We start from the raw sequence: 20,516 nt of genomic DNA on the forward strand, positions 1-20,516 counted from the left end.
TCACTGTTCGGGTCTCTTGTTCAGTGCCCTGTTCAGTTCGTATGATAATTCGTTAACACAGCAAAAGTATCAAGACTTATAAATAAGACCAAGTCAAATACAAGACGATTCACTTTTAAAACAGCCCGTTTATTCATTGAATTTTAAAAAATAAAAACTAAAAAGGACTATTTCATTGTCGCTATAAGAAACAGTACGGAAGCACTGATAGTCTTTGAGCCTGTCTAGCTCTTCAAGTATGTTCATTCTGTTTATAGGTTGGAGGCAGTGCCTCTTTCAGAGCAGGCCAAAAAGGGGGCATAATGGGCAGGGTTAAAGAAGCAACGGCAGGGCTTCCTAGGTCTTTGATAGGCCATGAACTTTCTTAATCTGTGGCCCAGTCCAGTACATCCCAGCTAATCATCCACACAAACTGAACTCATTTCTTCCAGTGATGATTGCGTGGAAGTTCTGTCTCTGCGGCAAAGGGTCTTCAGAAGGAAAACAAGGAATAGAGACACAGTGCAGCAAGGGAAAGAGATTTAGAGAAAGACAGATGTGCACAGAGAGAGAGAGAGAGAGAGAGAGAAAACGGTGGTGAAGATAGATAGTAAAAGCAGCCTGCATGGTCTAAAAAGTGAAACCAGCTGAGTGATGATAGTGATGAAGGCTATGCTGATGAAGAGAACATCATCCTGCTTGCGCTCGACACAATCCAGTGTAATTTCAGTGTCGCAAAACCAGATCCTGGTTATTTGCATAAATTTTCTAATCTTACTATAATTATACAAAGACGTCAAGCAACACAACTCGCATCACTTTCAACACCAAAGGAAATGAGAAAAAAAAAAAAAAAGGAAAAACAACTATACATTACAATTTTTTTTTCCAGTAGACAGAAAAAAAAGATCTTCATCGAAATGTAAACAAATTCACTCCTTGAGCAAGAAAGAAAGCATCAAAAACATCTGTGAGATCTCTCTTGACATCCATCCCCGTTGAGCTCCGTCGTCTGGAGCTCGCAGCGGCTGAGGCAGTGCGCTTGTCTCCGGGCCATTTGTCGGGCTCCGCCCTTTCTATCCCTTCATATAGCCGATAACTCTTCCTGTGCAGGTCATCTAGAGTGCAGCAAGAAACGGTCCAGGTACTGTGAAATGGCCTCCCAGTTCCTCCAGAGGAAGGCCAGTATGATGACGAGGAGCAAGGTGGAAAGCGTGCGGCTGCGAGTCTTCATAAGCGGGCCCACACAGTTCGCCACCGTCGATACGAACACCAGCAGCACAGCCATGACAGCCAGCAGAACGTTGATGAGCTTGCCGAGCAGGGTGCGTGCCGTGGCGTTCTCCAACCCCTCCAACTGCACCACCTGCTGCTGCTGCTGCTGCAGTTCCATCTTGGAGATGCGTGTCTGGCAGGCCTCCAGCGCCTCCTACAGGATAGAGAAAGCAAATGCAGTCAATATGAAGCAAGGAGCTTTACCTAAACAACAATGATCATTTCACCAATACACATTAATGATCACTTTATGTCTCGGAATATACAATATAATATATTTGGTTAGAGCAAGGGTCTCAGAAAAAAAAAAACAATAAATTATGATTTTTTTTTAAACAAGCCACCACCAACCTCTCAGTTCAGTTCACTGTAATATTTTATTGGGTTTGTATTTCCCAAACATCTAATAGAAGTGATGACGTAGTAACCTGTATGTCTCTGGCCCGTTCGTAAGACTGATATGCGATTTTTTCTTCCATGCTGGCCAGCTCCTGCTTCAGGTTGAGAATTTCATTCTGATGGAGCTCGGTGAGATCGTTCAGCTGCTCCTCTAGACGCTCACATCTGTTCACACATGCACACACACCGCCACAAAGGTTTTAGACAGGTTAAAGACAACAGCGGTTTATTGACATCATCCATAATTCCCATAGCACCAGTAGTCAAATATACACAAGTTGATATCAGGCTTCTGAAACGTTTGAGCATGTCGGTGTTTACCTGTATCTCTCCTCCTGCAGGGCTTGCATGATAAGTGAGTAATCCCTCTGATAGTGGCTCTTCAGATTCTCAAATGATTCCTCCAGCCGGCCCTGGTTGTCCCGCAACTCCTGGATCTCATGAAAAAGAGCATCAAGTCCCGAGGCTTGGCCTTGCTCCAGCGTGTTGCCCTTAGAGCTTGGGGGTCCTCCGGGGGCTCCCGTGGTGCTGTTGGCCCCTGCCGAGCCTGACGTGGCGCTCGAGCAGTCGTCCTCGCTGCCATACTTGGGGCTGGACTGCAACTGTCCGGTCGCTAGAGCTCTAGCGGCCGCTGTTACAACACCAGGCACAGCCTCGTCACCCTGCGTCTCGTCCAGAGAGTCTTTTAGGGACGAGATGTTGTCCGCACTGCCGAATTTGTTGCGGATAAGCGAAGCGAACTCACGGGGTTTGGAAACAACAGCACCTGCAGCTGAGTGAGTGGCCTGGGAGATGCTGGAGAGACCTCCGGTCACCTGAAAAAGACGTGTAAGCACTTTATTGGATTAAAAATAAACTGTATAAACTTGTATAACTTGGTAAATTAAATGACAACAAAATGGAAACAGAAAGAGGACACGACAAAAATAAAAAGACAAACCAAAATGATATACACATTTTTAGTTTTTATGATTACACTTATTTATTCCAATGTATTACTTTTACTTGTAATGTTTGTAAATCTACACATTTTACTGTGTTTTATCACCTGGCTGCCATTAGTCGAGCTTCCAGTTCACCAGCATTTATTGTCTGTGTATTTTGAAGTCATCATTCAATGACTAATGCTTGCAAAAAACAGTGCCTTAGATCTGTCTTTTTAACGTCACATCTGTCACTGAGGTGGAAACAAATAAGAAGCAGCTGGAAACAAAACAGCTAACATAAGCCATCACAAAAGGCTCTTAATGCTAAGCAAAAATATTTGTAATGTTACATGCTGAATATATAATGTTAAATTCTGGTGTGCATACACGTAGCCTCACTCTAACCGGCTCTCAGATACAATGTTTGGCATAGGTATCAGATTTAATTACGACAATGTCCATTGATAACATATTCAAACTTCATGTTCCCATCACCATGCTTCACTGCAGGAATGGGGTTTCATGTTTCCCCACATGAAACCTTTTGACAAGCAGAATTTCACACAGCACACCACTTTTCTTTTAAATATTTTTCCAGGACGTTGTCCCAGACTTGTTTAGACAGCACCAGCAACTTTACGATTCTGTTTGTTTCGGTATTTTCTCTAACAAACCCCGCAGGAACGAGTGTAATTACACTCAGGTGACGTGACACTTTAATTACGGGTGGATTCCATTCAACGTTACGTCTGATTGTATCGATCGCACCAGATCTAATTTAGGCGATTCACAGCAAAGTGGGTGAAAACAAAACCGATCCCCTACTTTTACTCTTTACTCTTACTTTAGTTTTAAGGGCTATTTTGTTTAGATTCGGGTCATTTTATCCTAATCAAAATGTTTGAGCAGGGTGAATACTTATGTGAGATCTTTCTTTACATTGTGTTTAACAATCCATTAAAAAGTGAAATAAGATATTAATACAACAAAGAGGCATCTAGGGCAAAAAAAAGTTCCAGTAAGATTCCATTGTAGCCTCTTTTTTGTTTAAAAAAAATAATAAAGTGCTCTAATACAAAATTAAAAGCGCTCTAATTTTCCGTCGACAAAATACTTTGCATACTTTGCACAGATAAATCTTCTCCACAAGGACGCAGAACTATGATGATGTACCTTGGCGCCAACGTCCTTCAAGCCCTGGTGCATGTCACGCAGCACGTCTTTGGGCTGGCGCGGGATGCCGTTGTGCTCCACCTCCCTCAGCTTGCGATGGTAATGCTCCAGCTTCCTCTGAAGCTGCTGGATGGTCTGCGCGGACTTCTGATTCTTCTTCTCAAACACTTGCTTGATGCGCGAGCTCTGCTGCTTGTCGGCATTGTTGGCCAGCTTCAGGTACTCGGCTACGTTGTCGTCGCGTGCCGTCTGCTCGATCTTAATCTGCTCTGTGAGCTTGAGGATCTTTTGCTGTAGCTGTGAAATGGCTTGTTTGGTGCGCTGCGGGTCGAGAGCGCCATCCACAGAGTCTATGCCATACATACCCCCGCCATCTGAGCTGCTGGACAGAGCGTTAGGGGATGCAGCCAAGCCAGATACCTCTAGACGATCCACCTGAGAGAGAGAGAGAGAGAGAGAGAGAGAGAGAGAGAGAATATGAATAAGAAATCATGTAAATAAGAAATAAAGGTGGCAGACAAGAACAAGAAAGAAAGAAAGAAAGAAAGAGAAAAACAGGAAATTAATAGAAATGAAGAACACATTCCCATTCAAAGAAAAAAAAAATCAATACCAAACTTAATAAAAATCAATAAAACCGCAAAATCAATAAAATCACCATGACAGCGAGCACACTCTCGACGCAGGCCATGACAGAGCACACACACCGCGGTCACACTTCCACATGTCGTATGCAGGAATTTGCAACAATCGCAAGAGACTCTGACTGTCTGGACCTCTGTACTATGACAAGACTCCTGTAATCCTCAGAGATAACACCTGAAGCTCGGCTCACTGATAAAGTGACATGCAGCAGTACATTAAACAGTGAGCAGAAACAGAAGCAGTGCTACAGAATCCAATCATAAACACTTTAATTAGAGCAGAATCAGAATCAGAATCAAGTTTATTGGCCGAGCGTGTTGACGCACACGAGGAATTCGGTTCCAGCTGTTGGAACAATAAATCACCGCCTCTGATCGGAGTTTGTAATTATTAAAGAAAAGCTTAGTGTGTTGATTTGATCACTTATATACTCAATATAAATGTCATCATATTGTCCAGCTGCATTCTCCGTGTAAAATAATCAACTTGTGTCATTGGTACGAAAATACTAAGCTGAGCTCAGTATAATGGTTTAGATTAGTTTCCTTGAAGGCTTATATTCAGTCAGAATGGGCTGGAAAATTTTTTTTATTGCCATTCATTAAAAGCAGCTTCAGTGCCTGGTACGGGTGTCCATATAGCTATCGTTCGTTTTATTACACAGAAACTGTTATAAAAGCACCTTAGTAGCGTTACGTCATTCTACGCTCAACTACCTGTACAACTGTAAAGACCCACAGCAGAAATGCTGTTCCACAGGAATCCGCCTTCACACCCATGAATTCGCTGTGAGCCTGGATTCTTCAGGTCGCACCCTACGGTTCAGTTTGATTAGCAGCACGCTAAAGCCTCTTAGCAAGCTGACTCAGCATGTCGAGTGGCTATGAAGTACCTCTTAATAATGAGAATGGTGGAAAAATACGAGGCTTAAGAACCTGCCAAGTTCCGCTGACTACAAACTGTTGTGAGTCGTCTCCGGTTTATTATTTGGAGTCTGCTTATTTTGACCGTCGGGGAAAAAAAATAAGCTCCAGGGTTTTCCATAGTAACGATTTACTTGCACATTGAGTCTGTATTCTTGCAGCCATGCATCATAAATTGTATTATTTAAATCTATCAAGCAGCTTTCTTCCCCTGTAGCAAGAAAGTCTACACAACACCAAACCATTCCAGATTTAGTCCCCATAAGCTGCTATAATATTATATCCAGTGTTCTGTAAAGTCTTTCCACTAGCTTTTGAAACGTGTGGAAAGGCGCTGGATTCCTGATCAGAAGGTTGGGGTTCGAGCCCCAAGCTGCTGAGACATCGACGTTGGGTCCTTGAGCAAGGTCCTTAACCTCACCTGCTCCAGGGGCGCGGTCCGATATGCTTGCATGCTTCTAACTTGATGGCAGCAATTTGCGGAGGAACCATGTATAATGTCCATGACACTCAGATGTCCAAATACTTTTGGCTGTTTTAAATAAAGGAGTTCTACTTGTTTGCAGCTCCAAGGGATTTTGGAATAAGATGTGACACTTATTATGTTTAAACAAATCTACATACCCAACAAATTTTCTTCTGATTATTGAACTTACTACGAATAAAACAAACACTAACTAACTCGCAGAATCTTACTGTCGTCTGTGCCCTGGCTTATGATCTGTCCCTGTCTGATTCCTATCCAGTCTCGGCCTTCAGGAAATTTATGGTCTGTGGGACGTCTGGCAAACATTTGAGCCTGCCATTCCACCAAGGAGAAGCACAGACAGATATTCTAGATCGTTCCACAAGCTCCATCAATATCAGGTGAGTCAAATGACTCCTTTTACCAGACCCCGCTGTAGTAGTAGTCATCTGCCGGGACAGAAAGACGAGGAAAGGCATCTCCAAGAGGCAGTGAAGCAGCACCACCTGCTGGGAAATCTTCCTTTTAAAATAAAAGATTAAGCGAGCAGATACCCTGATCCAAATTTTAACGTGCAAAGCATTTACTGACTTTATTACTGCGTAGTTCCCTTATCTAAAGTGCTCCCTTTTGACAGTGAGATTTGCCTTGGCTTTGAAAACACAGTAATCTTAGATAAGCACCACAATCTTCACATAAGGACCTTGTGGTTGGATCAAAATTCTGGCAACCCGCTTTAACGTGAAAGGACACGAAAAAAAAAGGCCTTTTATTGGCATAAAAACGACATTAAAATTGGAAGTAAATGAGGCCTGCTAATAAAGCGACTTGCACCTTATACAACCATGGTGGTGGTATGACACAGAAATCCAAAAATACAATGTCCACACCTCCAATCTTGTGATCATACACTGGTATGATACAAGTACTAAATGCATGCATGTTAAAACAGATAGCACTGAGATTTCAAAACCCCATGAGAAATTTGTCAGCTTCTGGAAATGGCTAATATTTCCATCACGCAAGGTAATTTTCCCCGAAACTTACGTCTTATTAACATCAGCCACTACATCTACGTCTGGTAATATTTCCGTAACCCGTTCTCCCTTGCACGTTTTAGGCACTAGTTCCACTCAGGACCAGTTCTGAAGACTTACTCCTCTACAATGTTTAACGCTTTCCCCGTCTGCACCCAGCTTCTGAAACTAACGTCCTCGTTAAACAACCCACGAGCAAAAATGGGAAACAATGAAACAGATTAGAGCAGATAAGATGAGCTCTCCTGATCAGGAAGTCCAAGACAAGGAAGTTTATGTCCCAGAGGACGGAACTGTTCTGAGTAAGCATGATGATTTAATGGCACAAAAGCATATGTGAAAAACTTTAACTGGGTCTGTAATTAAATGAGTCCATTTTGGCCACAGTGAATAAAGAAGGCAATTAATTAATAAAAGAGTTTTTTATTACTCACTCTGTCTGATTCCTCTGTGGAGTGATAGCCGGAGGTAAGGAGCATGTCGGCCAAAGCGGGGCTGCTGGGAGTGTCCGTGGTGGAGGACGACCGCGGGCGTCCGGCCTGCATCAAAGCCTCTTGGGTACTGCGCCGATGGATCTGGGGGCTGCCCTTCTGGGGGGGCTCCCCTCCCCCCCCAGTTTTGCTGCGGCGACTCTGCAGGCTGGTCCCTCGCTTCATCATGGGGGGAGCACCTGGGATCTGCTGCAGCACACGGCTCAAAGCTGCGGGGGGGGTGGAAGTGGGTGGGAGTTCAGAGTCAGGAGACGTGATGTTAGGGGCGGTGGCTTCCCCCATCTCTGACCCTGCCTCTGCGGCCTCAGGTGCAGGGCTCGCAGAGGAAGAGGAGAGGTCTTGCGGCACGACGGACGAGCGCCGGCGCTGGAAGAGCTGTTTCAGGCCGTGGCCGAGCACGCCCATGTTCTCCAAGGCATTTTGAGTAATTTTGGACAAGCCGTGCTCAGCCTCAGAAGCCCTCCTGCTCGCCCCCGACTCGGCTCGAGCCCTGGAGTCTGGCTCCTCCACGGCAGGTTGCTCACTAGCGCCCTGATCCATCTCAAGGCTGCCAGGTTCAACTTAGAGGGTCGGCATAGGGGCAGGGTCTAACTAAGCCCCGCTACCACTAACCCTCTGACAGGCAGGTTCAAAAGCCAGGAAGCAGGGGGCTTGGCACTTGGGTGGGATCTGTTAGCGTGCATGCATCTGTGGATTGGTTCAAAGCCATGCTCGTCTACCACAGAAGGAAAACAACATGGATTGTAACATGCAGCACTGAATGGTGGTGACACAAGCAACAAATACAAGAAAGCTCGAGCTAAAAAAACAAAGCAGAAGCAATTCGGTTGGCTTTGAGAGACTTGGGTGTGGCAATCTTTTCACCTAATCATATTCTGAGGTGTCAGATTCCTCAACCGATATCATGAGGATATGACTCATTGCTCTGCCAATCCCGTAAGTCACAGAACAAACATGCCAAACCTGTATGTTTCTCAAAGCCAAGGCATTACCGCAACAATTGCTAAATTAAATGAGGACACGTTCTACTATGCATACAGTCATGGGTGGTGATGTGGATGCTATGAATTTCTGCAGTGCTCACAAGGTCTTTAAAGGATGTACTAAAATCTACACATCTGTGACTTAATACACAAATACACACGAATAATATATTATCTCTTATATTTTGAAAGGTTAAAATCACTTAAAAAAAAAAAAGCCAGAATCCCCTTTAGCAAAGGTCCACTGCAGAAATTCAACTTCGATCTACGGTTAATTGTTGTTGAGGATGACATCAAAGCATGAACATGAGTTAAAGCCGCGTTTTAGTGTCGGAGAACCATGTGGGTTACGTGGCGTGGGAATTGGGGCAAACTTAGGTACGATTTCTCATTGGTGACACAAGGAGGCTGTGACCCTTAGTACTTTCTTGCCAAAGCACTTTTTTTCATTAAGTACAAAACAATGCACTCTTATCTGAAGGCATATTAACACTGAAGCATGTTTCATTAGAACAACATCCTTTAAAGAAATACTAAACATTTTAGAAAATATCTGGCAGAGAAAACATCAACCCACACAGTACATCTTTTTTTGGGATGAACAAAGAACAACACAAACAGTTCTGCATAAGAGAGGAGAAAAAAGAAGAAGAAAAAAGAAAAAGAAACGAAGAGCGTTGCTTACCATCAGACCAGCCCGGCCTCCTCTGGCTCTCAGTTCAGGAATGGCTATGGAAGAAAATGGACGCTGTTGTCAAACTCACATCATCCAATAACCAGTCTATTCTACACCCGTGCATATCCGCCATCAGTGAATGAAACATTAGACAGGCAGAATAATTCACAGCAGTGTATAAACCAGGCCCGTCTGCATCAATTTGAAGCTCAGTCCGAACTCGCACTATTACAGACTCCTTACTACAGTAGGTTTAACAGCCCACTGCAACCTGACTACATGAACATTCTAGAGGTTTCTGGCTAAAGTTCATAAAGCTTTGAATGCTGAAGTGAGATCACGGTAAACAAGTCTCAAATATGATCCCAAATAAACGGTCAACAGCACTTCTTTGCATTTAGGTTTCAATTGCATCAATTATTAATTAGTAACTAAATGCATTCATTTCCCACACGGCTTCTTGGTCACTGTATACGTTCGCTACAATGGGTAAGGTCCGTCGGCTATGAGCCGAGTTCCCGATGTGAACCAGGAAACGCATTTCAGCTGACTGAATCAAAAAATACTTGAAAAAATACCATCAAACACAATAGTATAGCTGAAGAGATCAATATATATAAAAAGAGAATCCAGAATACAAACTTAAAGCCATTTGTGATGTTAAACACTTAAAGAGCTTTTAGCAATCAAATGCATTCTGTTCACTATTTGCACTCGAAACCTAGAGTACGCCATAATATCAGTAGAGCGCCAACGTGATCTCGATATGTTCTGGGAACAAAAAACACCTCCTTTCAAAGAACAGGGCCTTATATAGCAGAAAACACAGACCTTTTTCCTGTAGCCCCGTCAGCAAACACAGACTCGTGCCACACTGCTGACATATAAAGAAGTATTACATTCCTCTAATCTTCAGCTGATTAAGCCTTCAAAAAGAGCCCGCAAAGGACGCCACAGTCGTGCTAACGCACAATAAATGACCGCAGGAGCCAATACTAGACGCTCCCATGCAAAGCCATGGCCCTTTACCTGAGGAACAACAAAGAAACTCCAAACATCTCCCAGCTGACACCCTGGATGACTCAGTGCTGTTATTCAGTTACTCAATCTGGAGTGTCTGCGTCCGTTTTTAAAGTGTCAGTCCGAAGCCCTTTACAAGACAACACAATCGATTAGCCTTTCAAGCGAGTCGCTGACCAGTGAGCCGCACAGGGACGTATCCTTGATTAACAAGAGAGACATGTTGAGCAGCGTACATGGACTGTCAATGACGGCGCCAGCGTGTTCAATAATTAATTAAACAGATAAACAGCAGCGTGTTATATCCTCACACTTAGCACAGCTATCCCACACCATACCCGAAACACCCTAAGGGTGTTTGGGCTGCGAAAAAAAGGTAAATGAAGGCAAACAACTGCCCACCATATGCTGTGTACAAAAACACACCCAGTGGGATGTACACGTAAACCAAGGGCACTGAGTTTTCTTTGTGTGTGTAGATGAAGTGGGTCAGCTCAATCTCTGTACCAGTCTCTCCTCAGTCTTACTCACACAGCTCGTCAAGGTCACATCAGAGATCAGCAGGAGCGGCTGGTACAATCCAGCCAACACGGCTAAATCTTGTCTTATTGTCTTGTCTAAGAAAACAATACAAGTTTTCAGTTTTTGGGATCAGCTTTTTTTTTTGCTGTTAACAAATTTCTCAAGGTGGATTATTTTACTTTTTTTTTGGGAACCAAGCACAACTAAGCATAGAATAAAAAGTGGGCTAAGGCTGGGGCTGAGTTCTTTCATGCCTAGACTTTAGATCCATGCAGCCTGTTAGGGACAGTCATATCAGATGATTTAAAAACACACCCTAGTCTGCATGTGCACTGGAGATAACAAGAGAGTAAAAGAAGACAAAGCACACTGTGTAAATAAAAGAAAAAAAATTACACAAAAGGAGAGTTTGGTGGGGCCTTTGAACGAAAAGTATACACCTTTGTTGTTTACTATGTTTGGCATTCAGAGGACACACGGCACAGGTTCAGCTGAGCACTACACGAATGCAGTTGTGTGTCTAAGTGTGTGTACTTGTTTGCCTAACATTCTTATTACCATCGATAAGACCTTATGATATAATGCATCGCTCCACCCTAATAGTTTCATTGTTGAGCTATTGACAGATATTAGATTTCAGCCCTCCCATCTAATATCACGTTGAGTCATCAGTAAAGAGCAGTGGGTGCTCTTATAGGAGCACATACCCTCACATAAGGGACGGTGATAAACTGCCTACTACAGAATGCATTAGAGAATGACAGCTATTAAATTAAATTGAAACAAAAACTCCCTGGACTTCTGTCTTCCTCTCTCAAAAAGAAACCAGCTCTTACAACATGGTGACCATTCTCTCTAAATGACAAGATAATTAATAACCAGCGATGTACCTCGTCCCATTCATCAGTTCGCCCGCTCTGCCATCTCCATTTAGAAAGATGGTGTGAATTAATCCTAGGGGTAATCCAAAATAATCTCTTCAGGTCATAGACGATAACCGCCGCACGATCCAGATGGGATGGAGTAGGTCTTCTTGTTCCTGTCAACTAGTCTGGCAATATTACATGCTGAAAAATATTACACAAGACATTACACAATACCGAAGCACCAAAACGTGTCAGATTGTAAACCTTCGGTGCTCGTATTGATTGCCGCAGGGACCATGTCTAGGGACCGATCTTGGGTGAAATTTAACATTTAACAATCATGCATTAATTCATCAAGGCAACAAATCATGCATTAATTCATCAAGGTAACAAAGCTCAAAAATTAAAAGCATTGAACAACACAATATACAATATTTGTGCACCAAATAGTAAAATTATTGCTGTGCATACAGAGAAGCCAGGAGTCTGATCTGATTAGAGGGGAAAATGCAAAGCTTGTATTGATTACTACAGACTATGTCTAAGGACCAGCATAATATTCCACACGATGCCTTAAAGATCTAAAGTCATATATTTATATTAAACGGCATCTCATGGTGATTGATGAACGTATCATTCATCTCATCAAACAGGATTGCCGATGGGATTGTTAATAGATAGATCTGTCTATCCCTGATGGCCAGTTTACGCCCTTTTGGCTAGCTTGTGGTTTAAACAGAGAGACGTGAGAAGATACGATGAATCTGTTAAAACCACATCCCATCACATCCCAAACCACCTGCATCAGATTAGATTACGTGCACGAAATGTTATCAGCCCCATCTATGGATCTATCTGAATATTTAGGATAGCTAAGGTTAGGAAGAAAGACACCTGTCTCACGATTATGTGACCGGCTGTAACGCCAGGGTGTAGACAGGAAGGAGATCTAGCTGTCTTTATGAGATCTTGAATCATTTGTCAACCGTTTAAACTAGTTAGGACATCGTGGTCTGATTGTGGGGATCCGAAATATCACGTTAATGTCACTGTCACTGTCCCTTACATCTTGCTAGCCAAAGTCACGCTTAAGTGCCGTGTGTCTATTCCGGCTAAACATGCTAACTCAGCTAGCTTTGAGATGCTAGGTCGAGTTAGCATTGCTAAGGTTAGCAGCACACGGCTCGGCACATCGAGTGACTGAGTAAGTGTGGTGAATTACACGACGAGTAACGTCAGCAATCCGTTTTAAACCGTATTTCGTATTTAGAGCGAGTACAGCGGCGATACAAACTTACGTGAGCCCTGAGAGGATCGAGCTGATGTCCGTTCACTTCATTTCTCCCGTTGATGACACTCCCACGATGACGTCACGTGGACACGCGCAAAAAGGGCAATAAGCTCGTCGCCCCGCGTGACGCATCACCCTCACCCCCCAAAAAAATCTGCTCGGGGTCCGTAATAATAATTCATCCTGTCGTGACCATGTCCGCATGTCTGATGCAATACGGGTCACGTCAAAGTGAGATTCGAGATCTTAAACCTTACAGTACATACGATATTACAGGATGAATTCACAATGCCAAGGAAAACACCATTTTTGCTGACTGATTGCTGACTGACAAGATCAATAAGCAGACGTCTGATCCGTCTTACCATCACACACATACGTGTTTGATCTACAAATTGTCCTAGGACGTGTACGGTGGTATTGGACGTTTTTACGTGCGTTATATGGCATTACAATTTCCCTTCGTCTGAACCAAAGTGTCATGTCAAATGTGGTCTAAGTCAGCGATGTCCAATCTTATCCACAAAGGGCCGGTGTGGGTGCAAGTTTTCATTCCAACCAAGCAGAAGCCATGCCTGATTCCACCTGTTTAATCAGTTGTTCTTGGCTTTTAGTAGACTCTGGTGTGGCGTCTGCTTGGTTGGAATGAAAACCTGCACCCACACCGGCCCTTTCCGGGTAAGATTGGACACTGCTGGTCTAAAGCAAGGTTCGGTAAGACACAGCCAAGTTTGATGTGGAAGAGATCGAGCGATCTCGACCGAACTCTGACCTCGACCCCACTAAACACTTTTTGGAATAAACTGGAAAAACTAATGACTTGCCAAAGGAGTGGAGGCTGTTTTATATGCCAATGAAGGGCGTATGGGCAACTCTGGTTAACTCCCCATGCTTTTAAAACGAGCACACATACTGTAGGCGTGATGGTCAGGTGTCCGATGTGTCTGATATCTGGATTTTGTTGGGAAATAATGTAAAGACAGGAACCAGACATGCTACGGGTCTGTCTTATATGTATAAAGACAGGAGAAAAAGACAGATTTGCATAAAAAATATCAGAAAACCAGTTTATACAACCTTAATATAAACATAACTGACCAGGTCATTTGCAAATGTCTTATGTACTACATTAAATGGCATTATTGAATCCTTTAACTCTATATTTTTCATATGGCAGTATAGCACCTCTGCAAACCATAGCCTATGAACCAATACTTCCCACTAGACTATTCTAGGTACTGATCACCATGGTAACAGGTTCATACTGAAGGAAAATATGAACAGAGCCCCCTCTGCTCTGTTTTCTTCTTATTTTAAATAAAGTTCAGCTTTACAAGAGGTAAATTGCTATTAATAGGGAAATGTCAAGATGCGAGTTCCTGTGGAGCATTTGGGGATGGATTTATGAACTCCACTAGAATGGCCATCATTTTGGAATTTGGATGTGCTGTGCATATTCTTTAGTGTAGTGTAGGTAAACAAGTGCCTGACCAGATATCTTTCAGTTTTGAGAAAACTATCCTTAGACAAGAGCTTCCTTGAGTAATACGACGTTAACAATAACAAAACGATTCAGCAGATGGGAGCAAGGTTTAGTAGGGATCTAAAGTGGGAGGGTGGTGCTTGGAAGACACAGGTAAGGGCTAAGGTACAGGGGTAAGGGCTAAAGCAGCCCACCTTTGCCTTCTTTCTCTTTCCCTGCACAGGTACAGTGATCACGTATCTGTGTGACCATGAGCAGAGCAAAAGCAGAAAGCTGGATCCTAATATGTGAAAGTGCTCCCAGACAGGATACAATAGTTTAATGCAAAAGAACAGTTCAAAGGACAGGGTTTGTCTCCCTACTGAGCACAACATTTGAATAGACTAGAGTGCGCCACTTTTAATGCACCTTTGCATTTTGTGCTACTGGATGAATTGAAGGTGGTGGTGGAGAGAATACAAAGTTTTGTTGCGATTCAGAAAATCAGTGAGTCAATAAAATAGTGCATAAAATAAAACGTTTCAAAAATCAAGACTATGTTACCGTATGCAAACAATTTTTCAGGTACGTAGACACCTTCTGGATTGTGGCAATAAAATTAGAGGATACCATTTGTCCTCCTTCTTTCATTTGTATAGGCTGAAGCTTAATCTACAAAAATGGTGTTATGTATGGGGAAGCGTCGTGGTGCTGGGTGCGTCAACATTCATGGGTGAGATGAAGCAGTGAGGTTGCCCAACCTGATCTAGTAAAAGTGGCAACAGCTGGAAACATGCCAGATTAAGAAAAATAATTTAAATCATGAGGATGATGCTCTGTATAACAAAGGTTCATGCTTAATCACTCAGTAAATATAGACTTGGCTAAGGGAAAAGAAAAAAAAATGGAAAAGTATTGGCATTAAGAAAAAACCCAACAAACCCAATATCATTCACATTTTTTATCATGAGTAATGAGCAGTTACTAAATTAGTTAGATGATGGCCATGTGTGAATAGCCTTTATTGGCCAGAGTTCGCATCAACATAAAACTTTTAAGAAAGTAAACCACCTCTGCATAATCAAGCACAGAACAAGAAGTACAAGGTTATAAAAAGTGCACACACCACCTCATATTCAAGTTATACTGATTATGAAGTGAAAATTTCTGCTAAAGCCTACTACTGAATGCCAGAATTGCTGGTCACATTTAAGACAAACAATTTAAAAACACTTTCTATAACCGAATAGAAGCTGAAACAAAAGTGAAAATAGAATTAAAATGACTGAATATTAAGTCAAAACTCCATTTTAATTTCCCCTCTACCCCAACACTTAAAGTACAGTTACAAACCCTACTATTAAGTTCATTTGTGAGCAACATTAGCATGGACCTAACAGGGCACAATCCTGATCATCATATTGGACCAGTAAACAAAGAGGAACAAACAAGATGTTTGATAGAGGAGGGAACATACAACGTAAAAGAAAGAAAATACATTTATGGCATTTAGCAAACACCCTTATCCACATCCTTATCCATTGAGGGTTAAGGGCCTTGCTCAGGGGCCCAGCAGTGGCAGCTTGGTGGACCTGGGGTTGGAACACATGACCTTCCGATCAGTAGTCCAACAAGTTAACCACAGAGCTATTACATCCCACAGATACCACTGTCAGGGCCTCACATTAGCAAAAGGAACAGTTAGAGTTTTCCATGGTTACAGATTTATACACAAGCAAAACAACCACACTTTTGACTTTACTTTTTATTGTTTCATTACCACCTTCATTTGAAAACCACAGTCAGTCAAGAATGTACAGTCATTTTCCTGGACCTGCTTTGACCTTTAGTGGAAAATATTGGGCAGGATACGACAAAACATTAGATGGGTTAACTAATGGAAAGCTTGACATTTGGTTTGAAGATTTATATTTAGGAAAGGCATCCATCCAGGACATGTATGTCTGCTGTGCATCCTCTCTATTAGGGTCAGACACTGAAATGTCAGGGGAAGCCACAGGAACATAAGGATTGTACATTCCAGCTAACCACGGATAGGGTAGTTGATCAGAACTGCTTGGGGCAACCGTGGTAGATGTAGTTGGAGCAGTGGTTGTTGTGGTAGTTTGGGTTGTGGGTGGGTGGGGTACTGTAGGAGCTCCAGGATGGCTATAATGGAAATACCATGGCATACCATGATACCGTCCAGGGATCCAATGGTACAATCCCTGTTGATTAGCACTGGCTGGGGCAGCTGGGATAGTTGGCAGTGTAGTTGTGATAGAAGGAATAAAAGCTGGGGTAGTTGTGGCCGGAGTTTTGGTTGCGTAGGTAACTTGGTGAGCGCCAGGAAGGTAATGTTGGAAATACCATGGCTTAAAATAAGGATAATACATTCCATGTAACCAAGGATAAGACACCATTTGATTAGCACCGGCTGTTACAACTGTAGTAGTTGGGGTAGTTGTGGTAGTTGGAGCTGTAGTTGTCTGGGTAACTGGGGGAGCACCAGGATGGCCATGTTGGAAATGCCAAGGCATAAAATAAGGATAATACCATGGATCAGATGCCAGTTGATCAGCACTGGCAGGTGCAGATGTAGTTGTTGAGGTAGTTATGGGAGTATCTGCAGGAGTTCCAAGGTGCCTATAATGGAAATGCTACGTTTTACAATAACAATAAGGAAAAGTATGACCCATAAAAACAGTTGGAAGAGGAGAAATGTGGGTACCCATCAACATGTAAAGCAGCAACAGCTGGGCAGGACAAGGTCAACTCCACACCCATATATTTCACAGACAAAAGCCTCTCAGCACCCTGAAGTAGAAAGTTAAAGAACAAACAGTAAGCAATTATTTTTTTTATTTTAACAATAACACAACACAGTGGTACCAGTATCTCATAGCAGCATATACAGCCACATAGGCCATATCACCATACAATCTTTGGATATTCATGTTCATACATTAGACATACAAAGTGCAAAAACAATATTATGAGGTAATAATAATAATTACAACACGGCATATCAAATTAAATAACGGTCATTTTGTAGACCCAAATTTAAAAAAAAAAAAAGAATCACTGGACATCTTCCAGAAACAGTAAGCAGTTATGAGGTCAACATACATGAAGCAATAAACACAGAATTACCTCAAATTGCCAGCAATTGCTTGCATACGGTGCTGTAAGCGTCAGTCCACCTCCCACAGGTTTCAAGGTAAATCCACAGGTGGTTACCTGGTGCACAGGCTGCCACACACCATTCACTAAAATCAAATATTTTCTCCCCTCAATGCCAGAACACCCTGTTTCCCCCCATCAAACATTGTACATCAATTCAATCAATAAATAAATCAATCCTTTCAGAAACTAAGCTCACCCTTCACCCAGAGAGCCTCTACAGATGTGCAAAGATTGATGACCATAGCCGAATGGCTACAGAAGACCATGGAGATAGGACGAGCCATAGGACAGACAACCTTCACAGCAACTCCCAAAAAACGCAGAGGCAAGATGTAGGTATCCCCCTACAATTACAAATCTCACTGGCTCAGCAAGAAAACGTTTGAGAAACCTAAATTGTAAACTCTTTAAGGGTAAACAAATCATGGATAATACAGCTTTATAAAAAAAGTAAGTCAATAACAGGTTACCTGTTGCACAACATTACAGCCATCATATTTGGCAACGAGTGCAAGGTCTCTGCGGGCCCTTTTCACCGAAAAGCCACAGGCTGAAGGCATTTGAAATAAAGGCACGGCACCTTCTTCACCTAAAGAAAGCCAAGTTTTATTGTTATGGTTTTCCATTCTAGTCCAAACTAAAATTAGAGTTTAGAACCATTTTGAAACAAACACTTTTCAAGACCAGTCTTTGCCCCAGATAGTGTGCAATCTAAATGTCCTGAGAGAAGGTCAAGCAATTCAACACTTGTAACATGTCAAACAAACAGTTACTCAAAATTATATCATTGTACAATTTAAATAAACTTTAAATAAAAATAAATAAATTTTAAATAAAAGGCAATGCATAAAGCCATAGAACAAGAGGGAATGAAACGGTAGAAAAGCCCCATATTGTCGCATGCAACACACAATACTAGAGAAGGCTATTAGGAGTAAAGCCTTTTGCTTGACTGATACTGCAAAACATACTTTATAAAAGCATTGCTTTCAATTGTATTATAGTAGATTTAAATGTGGAACACCCTCAACATCTCTTTTTAGCAAGATCACACTCACTTGTCTCAACAAAGAAGTTGGGTACTCGACTTCCCTGAATACGCAGAGACATCGAATCATTATCACACTGTACAGAGGGACTCAAACGCCAGAGTTTTAACATGCCCAGTTGGGATCCTTCTAACAAGCACAAAAAAGAATTACACTACTATCAACATAAGAACAACACTTTATACCAAATGGGGAATCTTATACCGATAAGTGCTGGCTGGTTGGATGGATTCCCACTAATGTCTTGAACATATTTATCATGCAACTTCTTGAGAAGATCATCCTTGTTTTCATTTGTAGTTTTACTAGAACCAATGATAAGTCTACCAGATTGGATTGATTTACCCTTACGAAGTGTCTCAAGACAAAATACTGAGGTACAGCCCAATATTGCTAATACCATAAAACATATTTCTGATTTTTGCCACAACATTTGTACTTGTTTTAATAGCTGACCTGCACGATCACAAACTAAAACATTAAGCATAAACAGGACAACCTGTGTGAGACAATACATATAGTGTAACCCTTAAGCCTTGATTAGTTTCCCAAGGAAATCAGTGGCTGAGCAATCTAAATCACCTGTGACTAATTAGTGTCCTTTTTTCCATTATTCGGTTACAGACATTTATAAATACGTTTGGATGGAACAGCCCTATGAAAATTAGGATACTGGGATTAACTAGGAGCTTGACTGTCATTTTACTGTATCAGTGTTTCTATGATAGTAGAGTGAACTGTCAACCTTTCTTTGTATTGCTTTATGATATATAGCTATTAAAACTCCTGTATTTATAAGTTAGGTTTGATCCTGCTTCAATTTTCAGTCAATTGGCAGTCAATTGGTTTAAAATAAATATATGAAAAAATAGGAAAACTATAAATACAGAGTTTACAGAACTGGAACTCCTAAGGATACAGCTGTAATGCCCAATTAACACAACTGTACTTTTATCTTTTTTAAAATTTGTTTTCCATGTACTGAAATTACATTTTAGATGTACACTATACGCACCTTACTAGGTAAAAGATATGTACTATAGTTACAGAAGGTGTAGGTTTGAGGGTACCATCCGAGCAAAAAGGAGCGGTATAGATTAGTATCCACCATTCTTAAAGTGAATGGCACAGAAATAGACATGAGCTGGATGTTTCCTCCAGCACATCTCTCTGCCCATGATAACCGTAGTAGCACCAACTGCCATGTACATAAAATCTGTCAGTTCACTGACTTGCCATGTACTGAATATCTGTCTTGACTTGAACTGTATAAAAAATATTTAGCAATTAAGCATTTAGCTAAATAGTCCTTGTCACAATGTGACTTGAGGTTGAGTACTGAGGTTAAGGTTGAGTATTGAGGTTGAGGATTAGTATTAGTATTGAGGTTGAGAATTAGGGTTGAGATTGAGTATTGAGGTTGAGGGTAGTATTGAGGTTGATGGTTGAGGTTGAGTATTCACCATTCTTAGAATAAAGTAAAACAGAGTACAAGTAGCTCAGGTCATATTTCCATAAAGTGAATTTTGAATGAAAATTTACTCTAGTTTTACCTGAAGTTTTAATTCATGCTCATTTCGTGTTATTGAACATAGCATCGATTGCATATGACTTGTGGGATAAGTGAATGGCTGCCCACTGCTCCGGGTGTGTGTGTTCACTGCTGTGTGTGTGCACTTTGGATGGGTTAAACGCATAGAACAAATTCTGAAGTGGGTCATCATACTTAGCCGTATGTCACGTCACGTCAAAATTACTCAAATATATGCGAATGCATTTTATGCCAGATGGTGAATAACTGGTCAAAACTTACCATTCATAAAAAAAATTCTGACGGGGGTCATTTTAGGGTTAAGGCACAAACCGTGGGAATTAACTCTTTCCTATGCCGTTCATGTTAACCAAGGTGCACTTGTATTGCGCATCTCTTTCGGTCCACCTTAAGAGCGCAGTACGGCAGTGTTGAGCAGGGGGAGGCCCTCACAGACACATGCCTAGCACTTTAAGGCGGACTGGAACAAATAAAGCCGCGCTTAAAGGCATACACACTCCTATATTACACAGCCGGGTTTATACTATACACTTTTTTTTAGATGGAAACACTGAATTACATCTAATCAATAAGTGTGTAAAGGTTAAAACAAACA

The 20,516-nt window shown here is 41.9% G+C and overlaps 2 protein-coding genes across 5 annotated transcripts; both read right to left on the reverse strand.

The window, feature by feature from the left end:
• Positions 1-108: 108 nt before the first annotated feature.
• Positions 109-12,835, reverse strand: tmcc1b (transmembrane and coiled-coil domain family 1b). 4 transcript variants are annotated; one of them, XM_027176387.2, is made up of 8 exons: positions 12,680-12,835; positions 11,406-11,582; positions 8,983-9,026; positions 7,258-7,523; positions 3,753-4,187; positions 1,975-2,468; positions 1,683-1,818; positions 109-1,408 (listed from the first exon to the last, which is right to left on the reverse strand). In XM_027176387.2, the coding sequence occupies exons 4-8, from the start codon at positions 7,480-7,482 to the stop codon at positions 1,094-1,096; spliced, it is 1,605 nt and encodes a 534-aa protein (XP_027032188.2). In that variant the 5' UTR covers positions 7,483-7,523; positions 8,983-9,026; positions 11,406-11,582; positions 12,680-12,835; the 3' UTR covers positions 109-1,093. The 4 variants fall into 4 exon arrangements, with proteins under 4 accessions (XP_027032188.2, XP_027032186.2, XP_027032187.2 ...); XM_027176385.2 differs by having other exon boundaries at positions 7,258-8,029; XM_027176386.2 differs by lacking the exon at positions 11,406-11,582 and having other exon boundaries at positions 7,258-8,029; positions 12,680-12,704.
• Positions 12,836-15,884: 3,049 nt separating this feature from the next.
• On the reverse strand, positions 15,885-18,884 carry LOC113661856. Its single transcript, XM_027176339.2, has 7 exons — positions 18,574-18,884; positions 18,379-18,498; positions 17,791-17,909; positions 17,517-17,664; positions 17,288-17,403; positions 16,866-16,951; positions 15,885-16,780 (listed from the first exon to the last, which is right to left on the reverse strand). Exons 1-7 carry the CDS (start codon positions 18,854-18,856, stop codon positions 15,955-15,957), a joined length of 1,698 nt encoding a protein of 565 aa, XP_027032140.2. The 5' UTR covers positions 18,857-18,884; the 3' UTR covers positions 15,885-15,954.
• Between the last annotated feature and the right edge of the window lie 1,632 nt (positions 18,885-20,516).

The sequence above is a fragment of the Tachysurus fulvidraco genome, chromosome 2 (assembly GCF_022655615.1).
Source record: "Tachysurus fulvidraco isolate hzauxx_2018 chromosome 2, HZAU_PFXX_2.0, whole genome shotgun sequence".
NCBI classification, from domain to species: domain Eukaryota; kingdom Metazoa; phylum Chordata; class Actinopteri; order Siluriformes; family Bagridae; genus Tachysurus; species Tachysurus fulvidraco.

Excerpts from the sequence above, each read along its gene's own strand:
- tmcc1b (XM_027176385.2), bottom strand. The coding sequence starts at position 7,854 with ATGGATCAGGGCGCTAGTGAGCAACCTGCCGTGGAGGAGCCAGACTCC. Across the intron at positions 4,188-7,257 it reads CCACAGAGGAATCAGACAGA|GTGGATCGTCTAGAGGTATC; the intron begins GTGAGTAATAAA and ends TCTCTCTCTCAG. Across the intron at positions 2,469-3,752 it reads TGAAGGACGTTGGCGCCAAG|GTGACCGGAGGTCTCTCCAG; the intron begins GTACATCATCAT and ends CGTCTTTTTCAG.
- LOC113661856 (XM_027176339.2), bottom strand. The coding sequence starts at position 18,856 with ATGCTTAATGTTTTAGTTTGTGATCGTGCAGGTCAGCTATTAAAACAA. Across the intron at positions 17,910-18,378 it reads CAACTTCTTTGTTGAGACAA|GTGAAGAAGGTGCCGTGCCT; the intron begins GTGAGTGTGATC and ends GGCTTTCTTTAG. Across the intron at positions 17,665-17,790 it reads GCTGTAATGTTGTGCAACAG|GGGGATACCTACATCTTGCC; the intron begins GTAACCTGTTAT and ends TTGTAATTGTAG.